The sequence below is a fragment of the Hoplias malabaricus genome, chromosome 1 (assembly GCF_029633855.1).
Source record: "Hoplias malabaricus isolate fHopMal1 chromosome 1, fHopMal1.hap1, whole genome shotgun sequence".
NCBI lineage: Eukaryota > Metazoa > Chordata > Actinopteri > Characiformes > Erythrinidae > Hoplias > Hoplias malabaricus.
The window spans coordinates 6210602-6222798 of record NC_089800.1 but is presented as its reverse complement, the minus strand read 5'-3'; the positions used below and the strand labels follow the sequence as shown (position 1 = coordinate 6222798).

The window sequence follows — 12197 nt, the reverse complement described above, 5'->3', positions numbered from 1 at the left end:
ACTTATTGGAAATAACAGAAATAAAGTAATTGTGCTTAATAGTCATCGTTAAACATATTTGCTCCTAATTGCTTTCCTTTCACAAAAAATAAATTATAAAACAGCTTCCTGAGAGAAAAAGCCTAAAACCTGCACAATTGCTCTGTAAAAATGACATATTTAATCCCCACATCTCTTCAGTGACTGGTATGAGGTTGCGTTCAGTTATGCCTCGTCATATTTCCTTGTTTTCCCTTTGGAACTTGTGTCTTGAGAAAACTCATCATCTGCTGCATGTTTAGCTTCCGCAAGCTTGTCCAACTTTTGCTAGCAGTGCTCAAACATGCGTAGCTCATTTGTCGTCCCACACACCTCCTGCAATAGCTCCCCCACTTTGGGAACCACTGGGCTACTCCAAGGTGTTAATAATCGGTTATCGTATCGGCCCAAATCATTAAATATCTGTGCGTCCCTAATATAATATTTGGATTTGGCCTCAGCAGGTCTATGCCCAACCGATATGACTGGTATTCTACAATTCAAATGTCATCTAAAATTTAACTCAACAGTTTGGATATATACAGAATTCTGTTTTTGAAATCGAGCCGAATTTAATCAGAAATCAGACATAGGGCCACAAAATGGACTGGAAACCCCAAAGAAACCAAGCTGACCTCATAAAATTACTATAAATGCAATAACTGCAAAGTGATCCAATTCTGAATGTGTCACATTAAATATAAAGGCATTTTTGTGACAGAACAGACTTCAGAATAGAATCCAAAAAACTACCAGCATGTGACAGTGGACATTTTACGGAAAAAAATCACTTATTCAGAGCATGTGCACATTAATTTGGGGATGTGAAGCTCCTACCAACCTACAAACTGTGAAACAAGCCCCACCAACCAGGTTAACGTCTGGAAAAAGGGTAAAATGTATCCTCTTTACTGTTATGTTATATTCATTTCTTTGTACAAAGTGGCTCTAGATCACTTTCCTAAAATGACATTTATTATAGGTTCTTTACTATAGAGTTTATGACCTCTGTTCTGAAGTTGACACAAAGCAGACGCCTCATAATTCTAATTTGTTGAAGCCGGGGGAAGTTTTAGTTTCTTCCCCAATTGCAAATACGCTTAGCCCTTGCTTCTACATTAAGCATAATCATTTTTTTTTTAAATATATAACGTGATAATAGAGCGCGCTTCGGATGTGATGTCGTCTCAAGCTCTGAAAGGTCTCTGCTGTACAGCTCTATTTCAAAGCTCCTAAGTGCCTCGGAGACAGTGGTGTTTCTTAATTATCTATGTCACATTATTAATACCGGCCCTGGATCCCTACTAATTTCAGCAGGTTGTACAAGGAGTCGGGAAAAGATGGTTTTATCATTCCCCCTCCGGGAACATTTTTAATTTGTAGTGTTTGTTCAGATGGAGCTGTCAGATTCACCGCATGTTCCTCTAAAATCTCCTCCGTGCTTTTAGACAGTGGGACCGAGATCACCTGCTGAGTCTCGGGAGCCCGAGCGTCCTGAAACACTCTCCAGGGCTCTCATGCCACTTATCTTTAGGACATGGTTGCGTATCCATTCATCATAAAGTGTTTGGACACGGGTGAAGTGACAACTGTGCTTGTACGTTTATTTCAGGGTATATCAGAATAAGAGTTGTCTGATATGGACAAAATTAGAAGTACTCTACTTATATGCCTATATATTATGATTTTAATAACCACACTGATTAGCTTTCATTTTTACAACCTTTTACTTATAAACTATAAAATATAAACATTAATTGGGACATATTACACCCTTTTTCCACAAGCCGAACACAGTTCTGGGTCTTATTGCAAAATTTATGACATGTTTTGTTCAAAATACCACAAGAATCAAACACCACAGTAGCCTTCACCTCCTCTCTAAACTGCAATGGTCAAATTGACCAGTTTCAGCGCCTGTTCCTTTAAATGATATTGAGCCGCTCGCTGTTCACTCAGCAATGAATGCACAGCAATGAGGAGCAAGGAGCAGAAGCTTTGCTTTTTTAGCAGTTTTTGCTTGGTTTTCTTTCTTCTCTTTCTTATGACTTAGGACTTAGGAAGCCCACAACAAACTGAGTGAGTGGTCTTAGTCTACATTTTGTATGATGGTGGGCTGCAGATGCACAAAAATGGAAAGACTGAGGTTTTTATAATATATCCTCTTTAAATATGTATAAAAATATATAACATATACATAGGCTATTATTTATGTTTTATTCTTTTCCAAAAAGGTAAGTTCAGTGAAACAAAGAATCCAACGGCACCCATATTTTTGCTCATGAAAGTTTTATTCTCTATTCACAGACTGCTGCTGAGCTTGGCATCCTAACCCACCCCTATCTCCACCACTGTTGCAGCTCTGGTACCTTGCAGCTGACCTTTGCTGACCTTCATCCAGCACCCACAGTCCCAACACCGACCACACACCTTTGCAGCGATGGATGAGGGATACCGAGACCGGACGGCCTTCATCAAAGGCGCCAAGGACATAGCGAAAGAGGTGAAGCGGCAAGCGGGCAAGAAGGTGGGCCGCCACGTGGACAAGATGGCCGACGAGTACACCAAACGATCCTACACACGCTTTGAGGAGGATGATGATGATGACGATTACCCCGTCCAGGCTCAGGACGGCAGCTACTACCGCAGTAACAGCCGCGCCAACGATGACGAAGGGGCCCACAGCGACTCCACAGAGGGCCACGACGAGGACGACGAGATCTACGAGGGCGAGTACCAGGGCATCCCGCGAAACGACTCGGCAGGCAAGGCTGACGGTCAGCCTGGGGGCACGGCCCACTCGCAGTTCCGGGACTTGGCGCAGTACGAGGGCGAGAGGCGTAAGGACCAGGAGGAGCTGGCCCAGCAGTACGAGACCATCCTGCAGGAGTGCGGCCACGGACGCTTCCAGTGGACTCTGTACTTTGTCCTGGGGCTGGCGCTCATGGCAGACGGCGTGGAGATCTTTGTGGTGGGCTTTGTGCTGCCCAGTGCAGAGAAGGACATGTGCCTGTCCGAGCCCAACAAAGGCATGCTGGGTAAGTCATCTGTCATCCATTTTCTGGCCGTAGGCTTATTTGTATGGTACGATTCAGTGGAGTACAATATTATTCAAAGGGCTTTGGTTGTGCTATAATAAGCTACCATTAATCTGACAACTAGCAAAGTTATATAGTATTAGTCATTTTCTTTGGCTCTGTAGCACTATCCACCTGGCGTCCTTATAGGAACACAAGGTAAGATTTGGTATTTTTACTTCTGTGATCCTCTTACAGATGTAGAGTGTAATTCACTTTTACAGCACTGTCCTGAAATCAAGTGGCAGGTGGAGGAAAGGAGGGGCGGTTCCCTACCCTCCTACAAAAGTTACATAGTGACTTCTCTGGCGTCGTCATAGTAACACAGCATTCCTATTACACACCGTGCCACTAGATGTCGCATGAAACTACAGCATGCCTCAGAACAGATGCCTGGAACTCGTTAACGCGGGCTGACATATGGTCAGAATGCTTTTTAAAATAAAATCTTGATGTTTTCGATTGTATTCTCCCCGTGTCCGTGTGGGTTTCCTCTGGGTGCTCCGGTTTCCTCCCAAGGTCCAAAAACACACGTTGGTAGGTGGATTGGCGACTCAAAAAGTGTCCGTGAGGTGTGAGTGTGTGTTGCCCTGTGAAGGACTGGCGCCCCCTCCAGGGTGTGTTCTCGCCTTGCGCCCAATGATTCCAGGTAGACTCTGGACCCACCGCGACCCTGAACTGGATAAGCACTTACAGATAATGAATGAATGAATGATTCATAGCTCGTATTGTATCGAAACCACCGTGTCTGGAAAAAAAAAAGAATATTACTATGTGTATTGTAACACCCCTAGTGCGATGTGGATCAAACCGGGCCCAAATCAAAATCAATAATGGCCCAACTCTAGCCCAAACAACACGTGCCATAACCTGGGTCAAGCCCGACCCATGACTGTTGGCCCACGTTCGACTCAAACAACACTTGCCTGCACCAACAGCGAGACAGATTTGACCCAAATTTGTCTGTTATCTGGGTAGTGTTATGCCAGTTAAATTAGTTAACGTTAATAAACTGTTGTTTGTTCCATAAACGGTGGTTTCTTTCCCCAAGACCCTGAAAACCACTGAGAGACCCCTGGGGAATCTGTGACCGAGCCTAAATTCAAGACGACCTATAATGACTGCATGTTTAGCATAAGGCTAATGAGTGTGATGGCTAATATTGACGCTCCCTCCTCCACCTCCCTGCACTCTTTTCACCACCCTGCCCCCAGACTTGGGCTCCATACCCTGATGTGCATTGTTCAAACACTCAGAGAGGGAGTGGCCCTGCTCAGATCAAGGGTTTACATACATTTTAAATTAGAAAACAGTCCTGTTTTTGTATTGCATCCTGACGCCCAGTGGCCTGGATGTATCTGTGATTCTGCATTAACCCTGTTATAAACGTGGCCACCCCCTACAGTGAGGTGACCCACTCTGAGAAGCATAAACTGATCTATACATGGACTACAAAGCAATGTTAACTTTTGATTCTCAGGAGTTGCAGTTTATAGGCTGTGCTAATCATTTGTGACGGTTGGAATCCTAAGTGATTCGTTCATATTTAAATCAGGAAGGGTGTATTATTTGAGTTTGCTGGTGTGGTGTGTTGCCTGCACTGTAAATGAAATACAGTATAAATGAAATCCAACGTTTGTGAGCAGATGCCTCAAACAGCAATCAACAGTCCACTCCTGCAGGCCAATGTCCGTTCACATTTCATGCCCAATACCCCATCTGTCAGATCATTGAGCGAAGGACACGCAGTGAGGGCCTGCTCTCCGCTGTCTGAGCTCCACAGGGCCGTGACGCATCTACAGCTATAATTAATGAACAGAAAAGTCGACCCATCTCAATGCAGTGAGAGAGCTACTGTCGTCCATTCATCAACATACAGCTCACAGGACACAGACCGGAATGAATGTCTGAATGGTGAATATATCACATTACGAGATTTATTGATCCCCACGAGAAATAAGGTTGCTATAGCAGCAGAAAAGCTCTGGACGTCTTCCTACGACTGTTTCAGTTGTAGCCGAAACGTATTCACAGTCAGAAACCTATTCACATTTGAGGATACGTTTAGGGCTAAAATAAGATGCAGCTGTGGTCGTAAGATCAGGGAAGAGGGCTTGGCACCGAAAGGTTAGCACTTTGATCCCAAGGGTCAGCAGGAAAAATTAGTGTGGGGGTGGATGAGATGGCTGTGTTTGTGTGTGTGTGTTTGTGTGTGTGTGTGTGTGTGTGTGTTTTAACTGCCACATTGAGGTTGAATTCTGAGTCTGATTCTTGTGCCTCTGTGCGATGACAATAAAATCTCCACATCATTTTTTCCCCCTAATAATTCACAAAATTCCTCATAATTTATGTGAAAAAAATACAGAGTTGTCTCAAATTGATATTTCTGGAATTTCAATAATTACCACAGATATTTTAGCACATTCTCAAAAGAAAAACACCCTACAACAGCACACATTTGTAACAGGACTAATGCTGGGAGTATGAATAGAAGTCTGGTCTGTTCATTCAGTGTGTATAATACAGTGTTGGTGTGTTGGGGGTGTTCCTTCAGCCATGGCTATGCTTCATTGTGTGTGTGTGTGTGATTGTGCACGTGCATGCATACCTATAGCTGCATGACTGCATTCACGTGCTCACATTTCCTCCTGTGAATAAGGCCTTATAGAGTTAGACAATGTAATGTTATTATTGAACCTCACAAAGAATCAAAACATTAGTGCTATAGATCTCAAACCTTAGAATCATCAGGGTTCCCGCAGGAAATCGGATTGTCAAGGTGGTACCTTTGTTGGCCGGTGGGGGTGGGGGAGAGTTGTGATTCACTGGTTCTTGTTTGTGACCAGGGGGAGGTGGACAACCGCCCCTGCTGGGAATCAAAGCTCAAGAAACGAACCGAGCCATTGTTCAGTGTTTTCAAAATCCACAGATATTTTGTGAATTGTGCTGTGTGTGGTGTTTGGATGCTTTGAGGAACTTTGAGGAACGATGGGTTGAATGTAGAGTCGACTCATTGAGTGAGTCGGTTCATGAATCGAGTACAAATTCAAATCAATGATTCAAAACATTTTAGGAGCATGGGCTGCACATGCTCTGGTACACACAGCCCGGGGAAACTCAGAGAGGACACACAGCTCGCATTAAACACTGGAGTATACTTCAGAATGTGTGTTTGTGACTGAAAACTGAGGAATAACGCATTAAACCAGTCACAGAATGTACTTTAGAAGGATCTCTTATTATTGAGTGTTTTCTACAGATCACTGGACACAGAAGAAAGACTCAAGCGAACACATCGAAAGCCTTGATAAGAAACTGAATGAATTGCACGAAACGAATTGTGGGGGAGGGGTGTGGACGACGTTGTTAAGGCGGCCGCTCTAACCGCAAAGCACTGTGGGAAACCCTGATGATTCTGTTCTGGCACGCGGAAGGAAACTCTGGAATATCGAATCTATTAAATTCAATTATATTTAAATCATATGAATGGAATATATTTAAAATAAAAGTGAATACAAATATGTGACAATGTAGAATTTTCACTGGAACTGTGTGTGTGTGTGTGTGTGTGTGTGTGTGTGTGTGTGGAGCCCTTGGTCCCTGCCTGTTACACAACCGTCCTGACTCATGCTGAATTGCCTTGGTTTCTTTACTGGTCGCTCCTCCACTCTTTCCCTGGGTCCTAGTGTCCCAACACACATGTTCTTCCTCCCTCTCTCTCACACACACACACATGCGCCCATACTGCCGCTCTGCAGTGCCAGCGCTCACATGACACACTCCAATCAGAATTGTCAGCGTGTGTGTGTGTCTCTGTGTGTGTGTGTACTGGAATTGGCTGCAAAGTCTCCTCGCTCCCTGCACACACAGTACCCTCGCTGCATGTCCTTCCACTCTTCATTTCACACAATATCTGCTGCAGGAATACATTACCATAGAGGCCGTTTATTAGCAGCTTCTATCAAACACTCTTTAATTCACGGTGAATACAATACACTGTTAATTAGGCCATATGCAGAGTGTCTAGATAGAGCTACAAAAACCCTTCCCTTTCAATGTCCCGCTGCCACTGTAGCGCGGTATCTCATGTGTCACAGCTGTCAGAGGATGGGAGTCCAGGGGGAGCATAATGAGCCTCACTGTCTCTGTTTGGGTTGGACAGAACTCCCCCTTTACCCATCAGTAACATGACATCACAGACGTGGCCTTTAATGTTCTCCTCCAATCGTTCTCCAATCGGAGATATCCGACGATGAAATGACACTTATCACTGGGATTTGGATGAAGCTTGTTCCAGTGGAAAGCCTTCGCAGAAGACTAGAGGCTAAATGTGGACCAACACCCGTAAGAGTGCTCTTGATTTTAAAAACAACTCTGAAGCAGGTGTCTACCAACCTACCACCTCAGACGTCATCACGGCACAGAAAGTAATCGTTAAGACGGGAGAGAGCGTGTTGGAGCCTTGGCAGCTCCATAAAGGGACACAACAATATGAAAACACTGGCACGGTGCCCATAGTCAATATTTCCATGTGTCTGTCAGCTGCCAGCATGTTATACGAGAATGTTAAAGAGCTATTTCCAGGGAATCTCTTCCTGTGCTCTAGTGAACAGCCCGGGGTTATTATTCACATATGGATATGGCCTCCCTGGTGCTATGGTATACCACCACATCATATCATCACTGTATCCGAAGCACAGATGTGATAACAGTACGTGGTGTAAAAACATAAAAACAGCGGCATAAACGAGAACTGGTTACATTTCAGTTAAAGGGTAAATACACAAGACTTTATTCATTAAAGAGCAACACCAGTGGCCATTTTTAATACATTTTGAAACACCACAAAGCAGGATTTCTATGTTCAGCCCAAACCCAAGACTGCACAATAGAGTAGAGCTGAGGGACAGTCTTCAGTTTGGGCTCATGTTATCTGGCTAACTAGGAAATCCTGCTTTGTGGAATACATCTCTGATCCATTTTTTTCCCCACAGCTCTGTTATTTGATCACGACACTGTTTATTCGTAAAGAGATTGTTATTAATGGATGTGTATGTGTGGAATGTGCCTGTGTAGAGCTGTTAGGGAGCAATGAGGGCTGAAAAGGAAGGGCAGGCACTTGTTATTATTAAATAAATATTTCACAAGAACTGGTTTGATCCTGAAGGGGGTGGGTGTTGGTGGGGGGGTGGGGAGGTGCTAGAGGGGGGCTCTCCGGTGCCTTCGGAGCGGTGTGTTCTCTGTTTCCTTTGTTACGGAGAGCCAGGTGCTGAAGAGTGCCTTAGTGTTTCTGGAGGCGGGAGAGGGTCGAATGGAGGGACACTTCAGTCTCTCGTTCTGCCTCTGTTTCTTTCTTCCTTTCTCTTCCTCTCTATCTCCAGTTAATTCTCTGTCTGTGTCTCTTCCCTTGTCTTTCCCTGTCATCTTTGTGGGGTTTCTTTTTCTTCCTCCTTTTCTCTCTCTGCCTCTCATTTGGCTTTTTTCTCTTTGTCTCTTTGCTTCTCTTTCTCTGGGCATGTTTCCCTTTCTGTGTTTTTGTCCCAACCTCTCTCTCAGATTCAGCACCTCTCTCTCTCTCTCTCTCTCTCTCTCTCTTTCTCTCTCTCTCTTTCTCGCTCTCTCTCTCTGTCTCCCTCTCTTCAGCTGTAGAGGAGCCCCTGCCTCCGGCACAGCTGGCTATGACGCAGAGAGAGAGAGAGAGAGAGAGAGAGAGGGAGAGAGAGGCAAGCCAACAGAGCTCGCACAGAAAGGAGAGAAAAACACACTATTAATAGCGCCACACCCCTCCCCTCTCTATCCGTGTATCTCTCTTTTAGCCTCTGTCTATTCTCTCTCGCTCTGTCTCTGTCTCTTACATCCTTAGGCCGAAGCTGTGTTCTTCTGTCAGTATGCAGGAGACTCACACAGCCTCCACTGCTTTCTCTCTCTCTTTCTCTCTCTCTCTCTCTCTCTCTCACCCACCATTCCCCCTCCCCCATCTCTCTCTCTTCACACTTTCTCCCACTCTCGCTCTCTCCCTCCCCCTCTTTTTCTCTCTCTGTCTCTGATGGTAGCTCGGCTGTCTCCAGGCCCCTCTGCCCCCTCCTCTGAGACTCCCACGGCCATGACGCGGTTGACCCCTCCTACTCCGCAGTCGCCGAGCGACAGCCTTGCTGCGATTGGCTGCTGGGAACGGCGTCACTGTGGCGATGGGTAGTGTGAGGCTGAGGCCTTTCTGTTAGAGCGAAGCATGGTGCTGAAAATGGGGTTAGCCACAGTGTACTGCAAGAAGATCAGTCCAATCAACAGCGTCCAGCGTCAAGCTGCTGAGCCGCGCCTGTACTGCCCTTTTTAAGGGTCGGGTTAATCAAACTCATCTGTCCTGTGTTTTTAAGGTGGACGTCTAGAAACACGTCAAGCTCCATACAGAGCTGCACAGAGCTGAGAGCTGATGTTTTGGATTCAGAAGCCCTTTTAACACTGGCATGCTAGTAGCATGGTACTGTGTGTGTGTTCAGTGCTGGGCTTTACAAACATCAAGGTCATTTCTAGGTCAATAATATCCAGCAAAGTGCAGCTCAGTGGTCAGGAACATGCTTTTTCCACCTGAGGGCTCATCTGTGTATCACTAGAATGCTGAAAGCCCCACAGGCAAACTATTTTGGGAATTTGGAGAGCTGCTTTGTGTGCTGTTGCTGGGCGTATGTTAGTAAAAGCATTTTATTTCTCTTGTCTTTGCACTGTCAGGACAAACACGGGTCAAGAGCTGTGATTGGAGAGACTCAAACGAGGGGGCGGGACTATGCTAAAGTACTTACACTCTATGTAAGGTGCACAAAATCAGTGTGACTAATTTTATCCCATGTTTACTGACTCAGACCCAAAAAAAAGACTGTTATTGTGTTTCAAAAGGAGTGGATTGGTAGGCTCCAGAAAAAAAAAATATATATATATATGTCTCTTTAATCAGTGGATGAGGGTGAGTTTAGATGATTAGGGAGGTGTTATAGTGCACTGCTGTAACGTAAAGAAATGTGCTCGATTTATAATGCAAGACACATCAAGAGCAACGCTGTGAAACGGAATGAGCCACTCTCCTCCCATCTCGACTACCTTGTCAGGATCCTAGCAGGCTCAGGTCTCTACTGCAGCCATCAGAATAAAGTGCTGAGGGCCTGCAGATTCAGCACCACTGTCGGCTCCAGCATTAGCCGCCTATAAGTCTGGAGAACTGAGGCAGATAACGTTAGCCACCACTGCACTGCGGTGATGGCTATCTCCACTTGTCATCACCGGCTCTCTCCGGCGTGGAGGCACATTGTGTGGCCAAGGTGAGAGAGTGTGAATGTGGTCAGCTGCTGCACAAATTCCCAACTCCACATGCCCTGAGTCACCTTCTCCATTCTGCCTATATCGCTCCCTGCTGGAGGTAGGCGTTACAATCTGTCTTTCTGTGTTTGGCAGGTAGAAACAACAGCCTTAAAGCAACGAGCGCTTTTAAAGATGCCTCTAAATCTTAGTCAACATAGGAACCTATTTTTCTTCAGGCTCAGGTTAATTGAGCAGACTTCCAATCAGAATTTACTTGACCCACAACCCCACAGATTCATGCAGCTGGCACTTGCAACGTGTACAGGTCATGACCTCTATTAGCTGAGCTTGGCTATAAAATCATTCTTCGCATCTTAATCTACATACAGTTAATATGCATCTTTGCCAAGATTAGTAAAGTGTCCCTTATTGTTAATGTCATTGTAGCTGTCGTTTTACAAAGTGACACTAAAATATACACCACAGGGCCTTCTTTTGCCAGAATTCCCAAAGCTGCCGATGATGACTGTATCTTTGACAGGTCTTAACTAAGGCAAAGTCTCTGTGTGGAAGCTACTGCTCTAGAGAGGGCACTAGATTCTAATCTGACCCAAAACCTCCACAACGAAAGTAATGCTGAGCCAATTCTGCAGCTCCAGATCTTGAAAAATGGCAGAGGGAACGTAAAACACAATAACTATCCATGCCCACTCGGACAGTGGTGAAGGCTGAAGGCAAATCTGCATCCGTTCAAGTCTCCCCAGGGTCTACCCATTCATAAGGTTGGCTTTTTAGGTTCACAATTACTGCTGCCTTTCTGTTGCATAATTTACTGCCCATCCATCAATGGAAAGAATCCACCACTGGACCACTGCTGAGAAGATAGGACTTGTGTGCGGGACCGTTCCCTGCACTGCGGTGACTCTGACGTCGTAGTGGTTAGTTGTCATGGAGCCTAATCCTCATACTCTCAAAGGCTGCAGGTAGTAGTCACTGGTTTGCATTGGTCTATCGTTATATTCGTGTTCTATACACATAACTGTACACTCATTGGAAATCCATAGTTCTGAGTTATAGTTTTGCTTATGTGATGACCAGAGGAGGATGGGCTGCTCTTCTAAGGCCATATCTTGGATTCTGTCTTCAATATCTTGGCACTATCGTCGTGATTTTAAATTTAGTTTAAAAATATGAATATTGGGCGGCACGGTGGCGCAGCAGGTAGTGTCGCAGTCACACATCTCCAGGGGTCTGGAGATTGTGGGTTCGATTCCCGCTCCGGGTGACTGTCTGTGAGGAGTTGGTGTGTTCTCTCTGTGTCTGCGTGGGTTTCCTCCGGGTGCTCCGGTTTCCTCCCACAGTCCAAAAACACACGTTGCAGGTGGATTGGCGACTCGAAAGTGTCCAAAGGTGTGAGTGTGTGTGTCTGTGTTGCCCTGTGAAAGACTGGCGCCCCCTCCAGGGTGTATTCCCGCCTTGCGCCCAATGATTCCAGGTAGGCTCTGGCCCCACCCCGACCCTGAATTGGATAAGGGTTACAGATAATGAATGAATGAATATGAATATTGACAAAGCCGAGAGATTTATGTTTGATGGTGATGTCATGTTTCTTGTTTGTTCTTGGCAGATTCTCAGTGGCTTTTATGTTGTTTATATCGATATCGGAATTATATCACATTGACTGAAATTTAGAAATATATCGTGATATAAATTTTGGCCGTATCGTCCAGCCTTATCTTGGATTTCAGTGAAGCTTGAGCCACAGAAATAGGACTGAATATAACTGAATATAGCAGTCTACAACTGAACAAC

The 12197-nt window shown here is 45.1% G+C and overlaps 1 protein-coding gene across 2 annotated transcripts in view; it reads left to right on the top strand.

Moving 5' to 3' along the window:
- sv2a (synaptic vesicle glycoprotein 2A) overlaps positions 1–12197 on the top strand; it is a 52341-nt gene that overhangs the window by 17257 nt on the left and 22887 nt on the right. Inside the window, exons 1-2 of one of the 2 annotated variants that reach the window (XM_066645008.1) lie at positions 887–910; positions 2326–3056. In XM_066645008.1, coding sequence (XP_066501105.1) covers positions 2459–3056 — 598 coding nt within the window. In that variant the 5' untranslated portion in view covers positions 887–910; positions 2326–2458. Of the gene's footprint in view, positions 1–886; positions 911–2325; positions 3057–12197 lie in introns of those variants that run through there. The other variant, XM_066645007.1, reaches the window with a different exon arrangement.